The sequence below is a fragment of the Acanthochromis polyacanthus genome, chromosome 2 (assembly GCF_021347895.1).
Source record: "Acanthochromis polyacanthus isolate Apoly-LR-REF ecotype Palm Island chromosome 2, KAUST_Apoly_ChrSc, whole genome shotgun sequence".
Lineage (NCBI taxonomy): Eukaryota > Metazoa > Chordata > Actinopteri > Pomacentridae > Acanthochromis > Acanthochromis polyacanthus.
Window position 1 is genome coordinate 24,694,911 of NC_067114.1, and position 18,880 is coordinate 24,713,790.

Genomic DNA, 18,880 nt, shown 5'->3' on the forward strand with positions numbered 1-18,880 from the left:
CCTACCTGTACTTTAACTAGAATTTATTTATTTTTTGTGTGTGTGTCCATTTCAATTAATATGTTCTTCAAAAGAGTAGCTAGGCCTCTCTGTAACCGTGGGCATAATTCCTGTTGTCTTCAATCACACCAGTAAACAATTTTCAGCAATAAAGCTATAAATATAAACTACAGCTGCTCAATATCAAACGACACACTGCGTTAGTGGTTTCCTGGTAGACATAAAAGCACTGTGCATCAAGCATTGTGCGATTAAAGTGCCATATATGCTTTTAAAGAGATATTGAACAGCAAAAAGAGCTAATAGGTGCATAAATATGTTCCTGTCTGCTAATACCTTCACCACATCATCTATTCAGACTGTGTCTAAATTGACTGGTTTATACTGAAAAATGTTTTGAGATAAAAACGGCTTGCATCCATGTGCTTCCAGTTTGAGTTCAAATTGCAGGTCTTGCCCAGAAAAAATAGGAAAACACAGGCTGTGTTGTGTATTCAGCAATATTTGAATTTACAAGGATGACAAAGTGTAATAGAGGTTGTTCAGCTTCACTTCCACCCAGCCCTTGACCTATCTGGAGGAACTCTGTTTTCAGATTTAAGCTATGTTTACTGGGAACATGAACATTATTTTACTCCGGACAGAAGGTGAAAAAATGCTGCAAAGAGATACATTGATAAATTTAACCCCTAACGGTGAAAATATTATGTGGTTCACTGTTATTTACAGCCACAGCGTGTGTGCTTTGTTTGCACGCAGATTCAAATTAGGGAAGTACTGTTGCGGAGGTATGAGGCTCTGCACTTTTAAACAAAACAGGATGACGCATTTGATTCAGAATAGGTCAATGCCACAGAAAATACAGACACACAACTTATCAGCACCAGTATTAAGGGTGCAGCACGCATGGTTTAGTGGAATCTAGCGGTCAAGTGGCTGCAGTCAACTAAATAGATCTCATCTTACAAGCCTGCAGGAATACCCACGGTGAGCCCTAAAACTGCAGAAGGCTCTGTCTAGATCCACTGTTCCGTTTGTCCGCTGGAGGCTATTGTAGAAACATGGCGGCACAAAATGGAGGATTAATACCCACTTTCAGAAATGAAGGGCTAATTGTAGGGTAACAAAACACAATTCTTATTTTCAGGTGATTATACCCAAATGGAAACATAATTACGAATACAAAGTTTCATTTCTGCTCATAGTTCCACCTAAATCCTGCACACTGGACCTGTACAGGGTTAACCAACTTACCGTGGAAGCAACATAATGTGATGCGATACATACTCCTCCAATCAAAAATGCATTTTTGTGTTATTTCCCATGTACCTGTTTTCTGTGATAATATAAACTTGTGGGAATATGCACGTCTTATGATTTGGTCTTTGTTTTTGTTTTCTTTTTTTGCAAGGTTTTTGTGTTTTCCCCCACATCTCTCTTCTCTCTCCTGCTCGATAATAATGGATGAAATACAGACAGCAGTTTGGGCTCAAATTCAGGAGGCTCATGCCGCTGCACAGCATGGAGACCCATTCATAAAAAGAGCAAGCTCAAATCCATCAGAAGAGCAAAACCTCAAAGGACAAGATGAGATGGATGACATACATGGCAGCAGGCGATAAGGAGCATTTTGCTGTCTTTCAGCAGGCTCAACAGTTATTATGTAGCAGCTATTAATATCATATCCATGGATAATGTCAGTAAATTAGAGTAAAAGACAGACTCCGCTTATCCCATGCAAATGGATCTTGTTAAACACAGACATGAGGGGGGTTGGTTCATTTCTAAATCATAGGAGGACCCCAGCTAATACTAGTCCTGTGTGAATAGGGACTGTGTTCAGATTCGTCTGCTGGAAGTGGAACGTTAAAATTCACTTCTCTAAAATCTAAGCTTAATGTGTGTGCCTGTGAACACAATTTGTGGCATTGCAGTACAGACTTTAGTCCATGGCTCAGTTGGCAAGTTACTGCACCATGTATTGCCAAAAAATGACAATCAGCAATCAGGAGTCAGTGGTTTAAGTTTTGGAATGAAAAGTGTTTGTATATTCAAAGATTCTGTTTTTTTCAATGATGGAGTAGCTATTGAGGAGACTCCAACTATTTCTAACCAGGTAACTGAACTTCCATCCATCTGTTATCTGTACACCATTTAATCCTCATTGGGGTTAAGTTTGAACACGCAGACTCCAAGCAGAAAGATCCCAGGCCCAGGCCCCAGGCTGGGATGCGCACCGGGGATCATCTAGCTGTAAAGTGATGGTGCTAACCGCCGAGCCCCAGAGCAGCCTGGTAACTGATTTGTATTCAAAGTACAGTATCTTCCAATGTACTCTTAATTTAATTTACTGTCTTTAATCAAACTCTGCTTAAATGGAAAGGTGCCGTTGTGTTCTTACAGCTCTAGTATAAAAGCATACATCATGCTATCCATTATTCAACCTCTCTGAGTGGAGGCAACTTCTTATCAAAAAGGAACTACAACTTTTTTGTGTGATTTTAATGGAGAGTGGTTGCACTTAAAGTAACTTAATGCAAGTGACTTCAGTGAGCAGAGAGCATAATATCAGTGGTTGAAGGCCCTCCTTTGCAGCTGGTTGGATTCCAGTAAGGACCACAGTACAACCATCCATCTGCAGATTTGATGTTTTCAAAATTGCAGCAAAATTATTCCAAGCAACTTTTTGGGCAGTAAAATAATTCCATGTCATGTATAGTGGGTGGGCTATCATTTTACACATCCATGTACATGACTAATGCTTTCTTCCCCAGTATGGGAAGCAGTGTAATTGTTGTTGTGCACGCTCAAATTTGCTCTAGCATACACATGTTGGTCATAAAGTGCAGATTTGCCAATTGTTCTATGATGCATTACAAATACAATCACAGTGAGAGATGACCAAGAGACTATCATGACATCATTTGGTGTAATGTATGGGTTGTGCTGAGTGCTGAAGTATGTTGTTTTTATAAGGAAAAGCCATGTGTGTTCCATTGTACTTGTGTCTGTTTTCACAAAAATTGCGTTGACAAGCAAAGTTTTCTTTTCCTTCAATGGATTGTGCCCAGCTGGCTGAGTTGTAAGCTGTTGACCCGTTTAAAGTCGAGGCCGCTCCTGCCCCCAGTTGAGTCTTTTCTACCACATTTAACATTTAATACTCATTTTTTCCTCTTGTAAGTCAGTCTTTGATGTTTTTGAAGAGTGCATGTAAATGTCATGTACTCCAGCAAGAGTCCGCCCTGAGTGCAACTGGGACGTAGTAAAATAAAGGTTAAATTTTAGTAATTTACCTGTCACGCAGCCCTCAGAAAGCTAGCGTTTAATTTATCCTGGTCTACTGGAAGTCATATCAGAAGATTACAGGTTTGATCCACTAATAATTCAGACATATTCAAAGAAAAATCCATTTTGCAGTGAGAGGCGTAAATGTTTGACTTTGCGTTGGCCGCTGCTTCCCAGGGAGCCAGGATTAAAGAGGCGCTAACAGAATAAAGGGATTGAGGATGCACATTGCCTCAGGCAGATCAGTTGCTAAAGAAGAAGAAAATTTCACTCTTCTTTTGGACCAGACAGAATGAGCTTCCTCGAGGACTGGCGGTATAGCTGACTGCCGCTAACTCCGCTTCAGATAATCTCCAATAATATCAGCCTGGAAGCAGCGGTGGCAGATTTAGCATTTAGCCGCCCCTTTCGCACTGCAGCCGTTTTCAGGCTTGTGATTGGCTGGGCCGGGCACCACACCGCGGTGGCTCTGGTCCTTTGGCTAAAAGGGCACACAGACAAAGAGGCAGAGCCGATTATCTGTGTCTCATCCAGAGGCAGCACACAGCAGACATCCATTGTACAGCTTCAATGTGATGTTGGAGCTTTTCACAGGAGCCACAAAAGACTTGAGATTATTGAGATTTCCCTGATAGTATTGCTATTGTTACTGATATTAAGATATTGCAGGGAGTGTGAAATATCTGTGCAACCAACCTGCAAAACAAAGCAACTGTTTTTGAGTTACACTTTACCGGGCTTGATAAAGAGTGCCTGATAAGGGAAACACAGACTTGAGGTGCACTGACTGATAGGAACTACTTTCTCCTCTTCGCTTTTAAATGTTGCCTTATCATGCAGGTTCACTACTATACTGGAAAATGAGGTGCAGGATTCATCCAAACCACAGAAAGCAACACCTGAAGCCACATGAGAGGCTGTTTGATGTGAACGGAGGAGTCCTGTCTTCATTTAAAGTAGCCGAATAAACGATCCTTTAACTGTTACACATTTTTTACTGAACTGAAACATGTTTTACACCAGATTAATTACAAGTAAAGTAGCACTTAAAAGCAGGAAATGCAGCGTTTAATTCCAGACTCTGCCAATCAGTGCTGCTTTGATGAAACTGCATGTTGTTTAATGGTGATTTCAGTCGAGCGTCAGTGCTTTTATCACTTTGTCACATTACCTCCTTGGTCGACATGTTTGATCTGTATTAATTACCTCTTCTTTAAATTCTAATTTGCATGTGCCATAGTGTGCATAAGATTTTCCCTCTTCACAAAAACCTATGAAAGCACACAGAGAGATGCTTTAAGTGGCTGCAACGAAACATACAGTGAATTAATCGCAGACATTGTTAATTTAACCCTTGTAAAGGTCCTACAGTGTAATTCCAGGCTTTAAAAAGGATTTGTACATTTCCTTTTCAATGCAGGTCACTGTCACTGATGTGTTGCTGCTTTGAAATTGGTTCTCTTTCATTGCTAAAAAAAAAAGAAGAAAAGAAATACAATTACAATAACAGCGCCTAGAGTGACTGAGATAACAGGGTTTAGTGACACCGTCATGGCAAAGGGCCATGCTCTCCTTTCGTCACATAAAACGGAAATTATTTCAGCTGGTTTGATCTTCCTCTATTTACATAATTTCAGTGCGGTTGAGCAGCACGGGTGGGCACTTATCATCGATACGGCATTGTGTATTATTCTAATAATTAAAGGCAATAGCCACCCGGTGAGCACGCTTCATTTGGCGTGATTGAATGATTGGCACTTTCTGAGCTAATATGGTTTTGGGTAAGTACATAGACACTCTGAAGAGAGCAATGATGTCAGAACCACGTCGCAGACTCTGCCCATTACACAGTGACTCATTTCCCATTAGCGAGGCCTGATTCCACATGGCTTCCTTCTTGCATAACGGCCCGGCTCACGTCTGTGCCGCCACGCCACTCCGACTGACACCTCTTAACCAAACACACGGAATGGAATAGACATAAACCCTCACTCCTCATCAGCATGCAGAAGGAAAACCCGGGCATCACCCTGGCCCTGCTTTTCATGTAGGACAACAAAGACACCATTTGTACGCATCTAAAATGGTTGCTTAAGAAGAAATAGGATTGCACATCAGAGCAAATCGCTCCCTGTGAGCTGCAACAGTGATTTGGTGAAGGAAGGAGCTGAGCTAGTTATTTTAGTTTGTGACCACGTGATGTAGTCTGTAATTTCAGGTCATTTAAATGTTGAATTGCACAGTACTCTTAACCGTCTCAGTAGACAGAAGCAGCTCTGATCTTGTCTTTCTTGCACACATGTGTGTGTATCAAGTATAAAATATTCACTGGTAAAAAGAGTTATGTCACTATTCTTCAACTCCATTCTTCTGTGTTTGTGTTTACTTCTCCTTTTGACTTATCTTTCAGTATATACAAAAGCAATTTAAGAAAACGTATCAGAAATAAATATATCATATAATATAATATATCATATAATAAATATCAATAATAATTGGTCAGCTATCTTATTGTTTTGCAGATGAATATTTTTCATATAAAAAGTGTATTATCAGCTTGCATTACGCACATTAATAAAAAGTACTTAAATTTACGTAAAGCAGACATAGTAATTTAATCTTGACTGAATACAGAATCCTGCTTACACATTATATGCAATAATCCAATTGTTTAGTAGTTTATTGTGAAATAAACCCCACAAGAAAGGAATAATATGTTGTGTTGGACCCACTGACACAATCCAGGTGTAACACTCAAAAAAAACCGTCTTTCAGTAGGACTGTGCTGGTGTTGTTAGAAATATATTAATACTTGAAAATGTCATGTAAAGAAATCTGTTCACGTGGGACTCCAGATTAGACTTTTGAAGTTATACTTAAAGCTACAAGATATGTAAAATTGTAAAATTAAAAATCTCCTTACAGTACAATATTTTACATATGCTATAGTGAGATGCAAAGCTCAGACACAGCAGCAATAGTAAGCGAAGCCAAATTCCAAACTAGAGCCAGACTGGACAGCTGGTAGGACAACAAAAGTACAGAACTTCTACATTCCAGAGAAGAATGAATTTCACAACCCAATAACAGGCACAATGAGGGATTCAGAGACCCATCTGCCTCCGATGAGGGCCCATAGTGAGATGACACTTGTGTAACTCCGGTATGGGGTCTGGTGTGAGCTACTTCCTACACAGAACCAATAAGAGCCTACTCTCATGTCAGTGGGACCTGCGAGTGCGAGGGATAAGTTTCAAGCTAAATGCCCAAAACGCAAAACTGTAGCATGAATTTGAGCGGGGCTTTTCCCTCCGCTGTGCTACGTGCAGTGAACAGCAGATCAGCATTGTGCCATGCTCTCTTAGGACCTGCCCTGCTTCTACCTCTGAAAATAGCACAATAAGGAGGCCTGCTTGAAATAGTCTTGTATCACATCCTGCTATACCTCAGTTTTATATGCCAGGAGGCGCATATGAGCGGCAGCAGTGCTCAGAGCGCAGCGAAGGTTCAAATGATGGACAGCGCTGACAGGCGTAATGATGTGTAAATTACAAGCGGGTCGACATCACAATGTTCTCCCCGGTGGTGAAAGAGCAAACTCATTTCATAAACACAATGATCGCTAAAATATTCATAACAAACAAGAAAATGGGGTCAGGCTCCCTCCTCCTACCAAGCCATTACATTTCTTTTGTGCGCGTTAATTAAGTCAACAAATGACTTATAAGATCACAGTGCCACTATACTGCCTATAGGTTTGGTCTTTCACATGCGCTCAGACAAATTAGAGGTTTTGTACAACAAAGACAGGAATTATAATAGCATGCAGTGAGGACAATTTGTATTGAGACTGATAGCGTGCAGGGAGCAATGATAAAGTGCTGTAATAAAATACAAACAAAGCCAGCGAGACAGATCAGACGAGACTTACAGCTCGGAGAGTTGGAGGTGCTGGAAGAGCTGCCATGACAAAGTGGTGAGAGGATTCTTTGACAAGTTTCTGTAGAGGAAAGAAAAAACAAAGAGATCGTTAAGTTTAATGACATTATATGAATTATTTTCATTGTCTTGCTTGATGCTGATGTCGTTCTGCTGTTCTGTCATTTCCTCACATCTACATTTGATGTCCTTTGGTTTCAGAAAACAAATAGCAAAGCTTTCTGTTGGGTCAGTTTCCCTTTTTTTCTCCTTTTCAGTCTCTTTGAGTCAGTCTTTTTCCTTGTGATATCCAGTTGTTGTTTTAAAGTATTAATAGCTTTTCATTTTTTCAGTCTTTGTTATGTTGTAATTTTTTTTAATTTATAAAATTGACATTTTCTCATCAATCTACACTCAATAACCCATAAACACAATGCTGCAAATACGTTTAAAAATAATGTATTCAAAATGAAAAACTGAAATCTCTCATTTACAAACACAGTCAATACACTGTGGAAGCTCCTTTAGCAGCTGCCACAGCTTCAAGTCCCCTTCAGAAAGTCTCTACAGGCTTTTTACACCTAGATTTGGCCAGTTTATTCCATCCATCCATCCATTCTCTATACACCGCTTTATCCTCACTAGGGTCGTGGGGGGTGCTGGAGCCTATCTCAGCTGACTCGGGCGAAGGCAGGGGACACCCTGGTCAGATCACCAGTCTGTTGCAGGGCTACATATACAGACAAACAATCACACTCACATTCATACCTACGTGCAATTTAGAATAATCAATTAACCTCAGCATATTTTTGGATTGTGGGAGGAAGCCGGAGTGCCCGGAGAAAACCCACGCAATCACAGGGAGAACATGCAAACTCCATGCAGAAAGATCCCAGTCCCACCCCGGGATTTCTACCGGGGATCTTCTTGCTGCAAGGTGAAAGTGCTAACCACTAGACTACTGTGCAGCCCCCAGTTTATTCCATTCTGTCATATTAGATGGGAAATTTGAGAACTGTTGTCTCCAGGTCTCTTCACAGATGTTTTATGGGGTCTGAGTGTGGGCTTTGACTAGGTGAGATAATTCTGAGACTTATGTTGAAGTTACAGCAGCATCATCTTGGCTGTTATGTTTTGAAGATGAGCTGTCACCACAGATTCAGACCGTGTACACTCTGGAGCTGAATTCATCGTTCCCTCAGTTCTGATCAGTCTACCCGTCTATGCTGCATGATGCTGCTGCCACCATGCTTCACTGGAGTCAAGCCCAAAGTCTTTGGTTTTCTTCTTGTAAATCATGGAATCGTTCCTTCTTGTTCTCATAGTAATGTAAATGCTGAAGTACAAGTGAACCTTCTGGTATACTTAAGTATGAGTCTTTCTAAATTAAGTGCAATTCTTTCATTGTGCCAAATGTATACTCCAGTCAATCTATATACTTAGCTTAAGGATAATTAAACAAATGGGATTCAGCTAACCACAATATGGAGTGCTACAGCAAAGGGTCCAGATATATACATTTTTTGGAAATAAAGAATGGATTTCAGTTTTTTATTTTCACTAAATTTGCAAAAGTTGTCAAAAACATGTTTTCACGTGCTGTTATGGGTTTTATTGAAAGTACACTGGAGGAAAAATGGACAGGTTTGATCATTTAAAACACACAAGGAAAATGTAAATGGGTCTGAATACTCTCTGCCGAAAATGTATTTCTGGAAGTAAAGTAACTAAATTAAACTTTAATGACAAAAAATAAAACAAGTTAATTAAACTGGAATACACAGTCTTGTATCAAGGACTGACAATAAGGAAAAGTACCACTGACAAAGAAAATGAAACAGGCCTGACTGTGTGGAGCTTCAGGGCTCAGCCAACTCAATAAAAGAAAGTTGACCGCTTTCAAGTCAAATAATTCAATTGACTTAAGGAACCCGTCTGGCTCAGGAAGCCACTGAATTCAATAGAAAATAGCCAGAGACTTACAAGTGATTTAACCAGAACCTTGATTCAGTTTCAGTATGGACATCAGGCATCTGTGTAAACATTTATTAAATAACACTACACCTCTGTGAGAGCATTAACACAGCATTTTGAATTAGAGCACTGTGCAGTATTAGACCCCAGCAGTCCATGCAACCTCTGACTAATTACACCATAAGAGAAAAATGAAAAAGGTAACATTCTATCTGATCATCTGATATCACAGCTAACAGCATCTGTAAGAGCAGCAAGGAGTCATCTATCCATCCATCCATGCATTATCTATACACCGCTTTATCCTCACTAGGGTTATGGGGGGTGCTGGAGCCTATCTCAGCTGACTCGGGCGAAGGCAGGGGACACCCTGGACAGGTCGGTCATCTATCCAGCTGCACTAATTGAAAGGACACAATATAAAGCATGAACCATAATTTAATGGAGGCAAAAGTATAAGTGACACCAATTCAATAAAGAAAACGAAAATAGGCTACATATTACAATCAAGCAAATATGAAAATCCTAAATCATTTAGGTAGGCATGATAAAAATCAGGATTTTAATATTTCAAGGGATAGTATGAGGCATAAGAAAATGATCAGACTGTGTACAGTATAGGGTAATGTACCACATATAAACTATAGCCTTAATATTATTTATTATAATATTACAAAATGACAACATCTAAAACTACATAGCTGTATTAAACAGCAGCAGATGTCCATTTGTAGTATATGGCTTTACATTTTTTCATGTATCTATACACACACAGACACACACACACACACACACACACACACACACACAGTCCACAGTAGGTTAATTTGTATGGAGGACCTATTAGATACTCCTGTAACCAGACGTGTCGCCATAGCAACAGGGAGCTAAGGATGTTGCAGGTCTGTCTTATTTCCTGTGATATCACACATGCAAGCACACACACGCATTTACACATAGAAGTATATCTGCATGAACACACACACACACACACACACACACACACACACACACACACACACACACACACACACACACACACACACACACACACTGGTTAAACATTGTCACCTTGAAATGTGCGCTGGTGTGAATGCACTGGCTGCTCTGAATACGGAGAATGTGTGAGAATATGTAAAGATGCAGCATGAAATTTCACCTCCCAAAGAAAACCTGTGGTCCCAAAGGAATTGTTTTTTTACTCTGAAAGAATACATTACAGGAAGCGAGAGAGAGGGAGAGAGAGTGAAAAGGTGGGTGAGCAAACAGCAGCTCATTAGGTGATGTAGAGCAGGGCCGCTCAGCAGTTACGTCAAATCACACAGCCCGAAATAGACACGCATTTAGACCACAGGTCTCCAAATAGGCACGCGTCCAATGACAGAGTGTAGAATAGACACATATTAGATCAAAGATCTCCAAATTTCCAACAGACGAATGTCAGACCACAGCAGAGTGTTTTGTTGATTTTCTATGAGTAGAGACGTCAGAAAAGTCAGTTAACTTGTAGTGAGTGCACAGAAAAACCATTTCAGGAGAGACCGCTCAGAAACCCTAGCAGTCCTTGGGAGCTACCTTTAAGTTTCGAGACTATGGACCAAAGTGAGCCCAAGCGGCAGGCTAGTGCAATGTTAGTGTTCAACAGCAATGATTCAACAGACAAATGCAAACAAAAGGGACAGACAGAGAAAAAGAGACATTTTTCAAAAGGTACTTTCATATCTGCTTGGTAAGCTCACACAAGCACCTATTTAATTTCACTTTACCATAAGAGTAAGACTGCAGCTTGTCTTTATGCTTTGATTTTGTGCAAATTGTACAAACCAGGCAGACAGCACTCAGTACTTAGTTTAAGTGGAGCAGATAGATAGACTTTGTATGGACAAAGCAAAGCCAACTGCTTCCCATTGCATGTTCAGCTAAGGTAACCAGCCTCTAGCTGCTGTGGCAGTATATTTACCTCTCAGGAAGAAATCACATAAAACCACTTTTCCCTAATTTGTTGAACTATTGCTTTCATTTAACAACTTCTACCTTCAGCCTTCATATGCAGTTTTGATTAAGATGTGACTCACAATAATACATTTTCTCATGTGGCTTATAAATTGCATTTGTAAAAATAAACTCACTCTTACCCATGCGTCTTTGAATTAATTGACAAATGGGTTTTAGTTGTTCTGCCCTCGAATACAGATAAGTAAAGAGAGGAGAGGAGAGGAGGAGTGTTTTCTGAGCACAGAGTGAGACCTCCTTCACATCTCTGGTAGGAAGTGTTCTGTTTTCAAAGGTCATCCTTTGCATCTTGACAAGAAATGTCAGCTAAAATTGGATTGGGGGTAAATGAATTAATAAATATATAAACAAATCAGCAAATAAGCCATCAAAGCAGAGGGAATGCCAAAAGACAGGAGGTGAGGGAGGTGAAGTGCTGCAGAGACGAGAGGGGCGGGGCTATACCATATACCACCAACCAACATACACAGACAGATGACAAATTTAAAGAAATACATAATCTGTCGCAGGAAAGTGTGGAGCGATCAGGTGTTGCCAGAACAACTCCAATGCTCCTTGATCCTCCAATTCTCTACAGCTGTACTGGAGAGATGAACACCGTTTTTCTTATATTTTTCTTGTATTCCCTAATTTAATGTTTTGATGATGATGGTTGAAAGCTCTGTCTAACATGTCAGTTCAAAACCTCCCATAGATGTTCATTTGGTTTGAGCTCTGGTGGCTGTGGAGGCTAGAGCATGATTTTATCCTCATCCAGCCATTCGGTGACCCCTCAGACTCTGTGGATGAAGGTGTAGTTATCCTGGAATAGACCACTCCCACCAGGATAGAAATGTGTCATCATGGGCTAAAGGTGATCACTTAAAACAACCCTGTATTGATTTGCAGTGACCCTTCCCTCTGAGGGAGACAAGTGGTACCAAAACATGGCAGTAAAACGTCCCCCACAGCACATCAGAGCCATCGGATCGCCTCATTGTAGAGATCAAGTGGTCAGGCCTGTACAGTTGTCTTGGCCACAAATGCATTTAACTCGTCTGACCATGCCCCTCGTATCCATATCTCTGTAGACCAGTGTCTATGTTTTTCATCAGGGGCGGCTGGTCAATAGAGGGCGCTAGGGCGCCGCCCCCTCTGTCTCACATCATGTAGAGTCACAGCCCTTCCTTTAATAAAACATTTTTAAAATTACATTTACATGTATATCCTATGTTTTTAACAAACAAAATGGATAATAGAGCCTTTAGAGAGCTACTAAAATGTATAATTTGTAATAAAAAGTCAGATTAGAAACGTCCGACGTTGTCTACAATTACTAATAGTGGACATATATCCGGCCGGGGCGCACTCATCTTTCCCCATTGACTCTCGTTATAACTTTGACATGCGCAGTTCGTTCCTCTTCAATACAAGAGATAGGAGACAGCAGGGCGCAGGCTGACCACGCCCTGTGGCAGTGCAGGCTGAACACAGTGTGTTCAGCCTGCACTGAACTGTCGCTCATCTTCAGCAACACAGAGTTCAGGAGTTGCAACGGTGCTGTGGCTCTGTACCAGCTCTTCATGAGCAACAATCTTCAGGACACTTTCTCAGAGACTCTCTCCTGAAGATCCTCATCACTACTCCAGTGACGACAGCTGAATCTGAGAGGTGCTTCTCAACACTAAAAAGAATCAAGACCTTCCTCAGGAACACGATGTCGCAGGATCGTCTTAATGCACTGGCCATGCTCTCTATGAAAAAGAAACTTGTCAGGGAGACCCCAGATTTTAACCATAGAGTCATTGAGAAATTTGCAAGTCTCAAAGACAGAAGAGTAGCCTAGCCGCGCTAGACAACCCACGGCAATGAATTTAATTCTCTGCCAGGGTGGGTCTAGTTACCCTCCATAAGGCTCGAGGCTGGATGCTCCTAAAACTGGCCGGACAAATCACCATGAAGTGTAGAGTCAGAAGGCGGGCATAACTAAGTGACGACAGAGGCGCGACGATTCTGACAGAAACAACCGGTGCACAATAAACAGTTATCTTTCGACTTGGCTTTGGCCACAGCCCTTAAAGATTTGAAGCTAAAATTCAACTGGAAAGATAAACAAAGGACAGCACTGAAGTGTTTCATTGAGAAGAAAGACGTATTTGGACTTATGCCGACAGGATATGGCAAATCCTTAATATACCAGTTGGCTCTGCTGGTTGGGAAGCTAACGGGACTTAGCCACAATCCGCCGGCACTCTAGGAACTACGTCAACCTATTCGTTGCGCTGATTGGTTGTATACCTACCCAATTGCTGCAGAGTGATTTGAAAGACAATCTTTTAGCCCGCCTCCCTCCCTGTCAAGCGTTCCTAGACCCTTGTGTCTTAAGAACTGGGTCTAGCGCGGCTAGCCCAACAGAAGAGCAAAACTTGCATACAAAAAATAACACAGATGTAGAGGTGCTGTCTTCAATCTCTAAAATGTGAGGGTTTACTTTTTTGTCATTTAATAATGTAAATAGAAATGTTAGATTTGCATATGTTCTGAAATCTGAGGAATTACTGTTTTTCTTTATTTTCACTGTAAATATTTAATGTTAGTTGACAGAAGCACTTTGGGCTCAAAGCCCAAGATAAAATAAGACAGGTTTTATTTGTCACGTGCACAGTTATACATCGTATAATGCCTAATGGTTTCAGTATTTTTTTTTTTGCAGGCAAAGTGACAAATTTTTATTGCTTTGATCTTAAATATGCAGATTTGCTGTTTTCTCATTGTCATGTAAGGTTGTTAAAGTAAAAGTTAGCTCACAGAAGCACTGTCTGCTTTAAGCCTTATAGTTAGGGTTTTTTTTTTTTTTAACAAAATGCCCAATGTTTGTTGGTTTCACAGGTATGGATTTGTTTTTGCTTATTTAAGTATGTAAATATAAATATGTTGCTGACAGAAGAAGCACTTGGCACTCTTTGAAGCTGGAAAAATGAATTGTTTCTTTTTTTTACTTTTGAAGTAAAAAATAGATTTGCATATTTATACATTCTTAATTTGTTTAATTATAGAAAAGGAGATTTTAAGGGTTTGTGTGTACCAATTACACCTTATCTGGAGCAAATCATATCAAACACTGGGGAGATAAATTCAAATTCACTAGCTGGTAACATTTACGTGCATTTAATTGTCTATTTGACTCAGCAGTAGTGCTTAGGTGTACCCTCGTAGTGGTGCATAGTAATAGCACATCAAATGGCTGTGAACATAATTTACATTACAATTTTTGTACTCCGGTGTTGCCGACTCTACTATTTGGTTTGGTAAATTAAGTGCGCCCCCCAAGAGAAAAATTCACCAGCCGCCACTGCTTTTCATACCACTGCCCTCTTAAATGTACATTTGTGGGCATAAAGAGAGGTTTATGCACTGAAAACCTACTAAAATATCTCTCTCTGTGTAATTGTTGGCAAATTATTATAACAGTCTCATCATGTTCTGTATACAGAATAGATCTTTTGTTTTTGCTGCATACCACACTAATGCATAAATACCACCGTCATCAAGTGTGTGCTGACAACCACAATTTCCAACCCCATTTACTGCTGTCTATCCTCATAGATCTAAATAGAGATGACACTTTAGGCACTGTGGTACACAAAAGCAGTCTGAAGCTGAATGAAGCTCCTGCCATCTGTGCCCCAACAATGAACCCTGTTTCAAAGTCGCTTTGTTATTTGAATCAATTTTCAAAGCCCTGCTTTGATGGTAACTGTTTAATTGTTAATTCACGTATAGTAGTGTATACACACACTCACACGCCTACTTTACACTTTGACCAAAGTGTAAACAGACAAAGCATCAACATCCACACAACAGCTTTTCAGTCTGAGTCACAAATCATCTCCACTCCTTAGCCAGTGCTCATTTAAATAAGGAATTACAATTATGTGATTCACATGAAATTTTCATTAGGTTGGGGTAAAGAAGAAATATGCGTTACAGCGGCGGATGTATCTAGGTGTTAATATTGATGACAGCGCTAGCTCCCCCAGCCACAGGGCAACGAAGCGAATGCTAAACTGAACCTGGGTGTTTTGCTCCTCTGCAGAGGAGGTGCAACTCCTCCTCCCTCCTTCTTTAATAATTCTGTTTGGCACGGATGCCACTGGGAGGGCTTGGCTACTCGAGAGGGTTGGCTAATTAGTGCGGCATTACTGGTAGCTCCTGTCTGAGTGTGGGGGAGCTCTGCAGATTGACATTCAGGACCATGCGGAGGAGAACCAGACAGCCACTGAACGAGGTGTCCCTATGGATCAGCAGTACGGACGTGGTGAAATCTAGTTGTCATCTGTCACGCTGAGGAGGAGCTACTAACATTTGCTGCAGCAACTTAAACTAATTGCTTCCTTTTAACTTTTCATTTTTACAGGACTTTACTTATAAACAGATTTTCTTCCCTCTGAAATATCTTAAGAGTCCTATGAGTAATGCTGATGACTGCAAGCGGTAAAAAAAACACCTTGCAAGATATGATGTCTAGCTTTAAAATATCATGGATGTCAATCTTAAAAGAAAGAGGGTTTTTTTTTCATTGCCGATAAATTGACATTTTAGAGAAGGGTGGGTTTTCTTGTACGGCAGCCATATGTAATTTATGAAAAATGGTGCATTAAAATATAAAAGAGGGGATGAATTTGATCTTGTCTCAAACAGGAAAACACTGTGTCAGAACGTTATGTTTCCGACTACTTAGAATGCACTTACAGCATTACATAAAACACATTCAATTCAAACCTGTTTTATGAAAATACCCATTTATTCTCCTTCTCTCCTTCACTGACTGATGCAGTCTGCAGTTCTCATTCAAGCTTTAGCTCATCCAAACACCCAGGAAAGAAAAAAATACCTATTTATGTGGAAAGAATCTCTTATTCGGTTTCAAAGATGTCACGTATTATTCTGCAGCTTCTGTATTTATTATGTTGATCCGCTTGCTGAAAACATTCATTATCACCAAAGGTATTTCCGAAATGAATAGCTCCCTTCATCTGTCGAGGCTGAACTTACTGCGACCCCACAACTGTCCTACAGCTGGAAGGTCACCAATAAAAAGTCAGCTCCACAGTGGAAAATACAGGTTTTAGACACTAATAAGGTGTGCAAGAGCCTACGCCGGTCCAGCCGCCTGCAAGTCTCCACCTGATCATGCTCAGAACTTATTTCATGCTTTTCAGCCCGCTCAGTGTAACTATGCATCTCATGGTCCATCGGTCCATCCCTCTCTACAGCTTAAATATACTGCATGCAACCTGCCTCAATGCACACAGTGATAGAGTACTGAATGTATGTTGATATGCATGTTCCGCCAGACCGGACCAGCCATCATATATCTAAGCTCTCTTAAGCCCCACTGGATGGGATTTTTCTCTAACACTACTGGCAATGGTCAGTGATTTATGATCCGCCACCACAGTTATAATTACAGTTACTCAGAAGGTAGATGAATGAATCAATGACTTCTTGAGCTGGTTTTAAGTTCTACTTTTTACAAAAAAAAATCAAAAATCAGAACAGTAAAAACTGAAATGTGTCTGAAAAATGTAAGAATGCTGCTTGTATTAGTTTTAGTTTTTGTTTACTAGTCTACTACTATGTAAAACCCAACATACGAGCTTATTTGGGAAGCAGTTTTACAGTAGAGCTCCACTGATACAAAGTGCTGATGGTGTAACAGACAACTGTGATTCAGTCAGTTTACATCAAAAATTCACTGATGAATATTCATTCCTCCATGTACTGAACACCTCTATTTATAAAAACATCAAACATGCTATTCATGTCAACTACTTCTTCTCGTGGGAGTGCTCTGTTTTTAGCCTGTATTTATTTACATTTTGGAGCTACTTAAATCACGCTGGATCAGCGATTAGCAGTCCCTGTTCGAAACGCATGCATGGATGTTCTGACAACTACTACTGGATTACTTTGGAGAACTCAATATTCTGATGATTCCCAGGAAAGTTCTGAGGTGGCTTCTTTATTTTTAAATGTTTTTCATTTGTTTCTATGCAGATGATTTGTGATTGCTTATTCATGCTGGACTTTGGAAATATTTATATCCTCATATGTGACAGAATATTATTAATATGTGTCTCGTGCCATATTTGACTCTGATTTTCCTACATGGCATCATTGTCTATTCTTCACCTTTTCCACACAGCCTTGGGAGGCTCTTGGTTCTCTCTTTAGGATGATCCTACAGTATGTCTATGGCTATTACGGATCATACAGTGTAATATGGTTCAATGATAGCTAGAATACTACCTGGTAGGATGACTTAAATTACCACAGAGCACAGTGAATATTTTAAAAGCAACAATGGAGTGAAGAAACAGAACTAAATATGTGACCAAGGGATGCTGCTATTAACAACATCTCTTTATATATACAATAAACGGTTAAAACAGAAACACAAAAAATACAGCTCAATAATGACACATAACACAGTAGTAATCCAGTAGCAGCATAACTAATTTCTAAGTTAGCAGTCCTGTCTTAGCTGACCAGCAAGCAGATGGGTCGCCCCACATAAAGAGCCAGGTTCTGCTCAAGGTTTCTTCTCGTTAAAAGGAAGTTTTTTTTCTTGCCATTGTCGCCTTAGGGCTTGCTCTTGGGGTTCAGGCATATAGTTTGTGTAAAGTACCTTGAGATAATTTGAATCATAACTGGCGCTATCTAAATAAAATTGAATTGAATTAATAGCTGAATTCCTTTGATGTCAGAAAAATAAGTGTGGCAGTGGTTAAAGTATCGTTGTAATTACTAGACAGTGACACTTCTGCCCCCCCCCCCCCCCCCCTCAATTTTTTGGATTTCCCCAAATCACAGTGTGCCTTATAGAAGATACTCAAACTTCATTTTACATTTTTTTCTGACTTGTGCAATACAACAATCCTCTTTTCTACCTTAAAGGAATGGAGACGATGTTTGGGTCAGTGCCTCCCTGTAAAATGCCGTGCAGAAGCTGACAGGCTACTCAGTGATTGTCTCATTTGTTTACAGTAATTACCCAAATGTCCCAAAATCAATGAGGTAATGATTTATAATGCTAAAATATGGGATGCAATTAAAAATAGAATTATTTGCAGAAAGCAAACGAAGTCTGTCTGTTCACACATCCCCCCCTAGTTTAACATTCAGGACATGCAGTGTGGCCCTCACACTGGAATGCAGCAGCAGCAGCAGCCACAGTGCAGAGCCCCCGGAGAAGATTTTGGGGGCAAACTCACAGGTGGAAAACATTCACTCACCTGTCACGGTTGGGAAATATGCCAGTACTGCAGCTCCTTTTTAGGTTTACCTATAGCTCATAAATCCGGGACGCATTTGTATCAAAAGCATAGATTGGTATGAATATTTACCCTCTATTTGAATGTCCTGTTCTATCAAAACATCTCTAATCAGTCTACAGTATGAAATCATTCATGAAAAGAATGAATACATCTCATGATACTGATGGATGTGCATCAGTGAGACAGCACTTGTATAGTTTTACCAATAAAGGGAGCAGAATGAATGTGCTTGAAATCTCCCTCCTTAGGCAGTTCAATCACTGGAAATACAAAGCAGGGGAGTGAGCTCCCATAAATTGTGTTGGAGGTACCGTATGGAATTCATTTCATCAAAACAGCCAAGGAGAAACTTCAAACAGCCACCACTTCAT

General features: G+C 40.3%; 1 protein-coding gene across 6 annotated transcripts in view; it reads right to left on the bottom strand.

Annotated features, from left to right (window-relative positions):
* The window catches only part of ntrk3b (neurotrophic tyrosine kinase, receptor, type 3b), a 236,453-nt gene that overhangs the window by 131,770 nt on the left and 85,803 nt on the right, over positions 1 to 18,880 (bottom strand). For all 6 annotated transcript variants that reach the window (XM_051941541.1, XM_051941537.1, XM_051941545.1 and 3 more), the window contains exon 4: positions 7,217 to 7,285. In XM_051941541.1, coding sequence (XP_051797501.1) covers positions 7,217 to 7,285 — 69 coding nt within the window. The remainder of the gene's footprint in view (positions 1 to 7,216; positions 7,286 to 18,880) is intronic.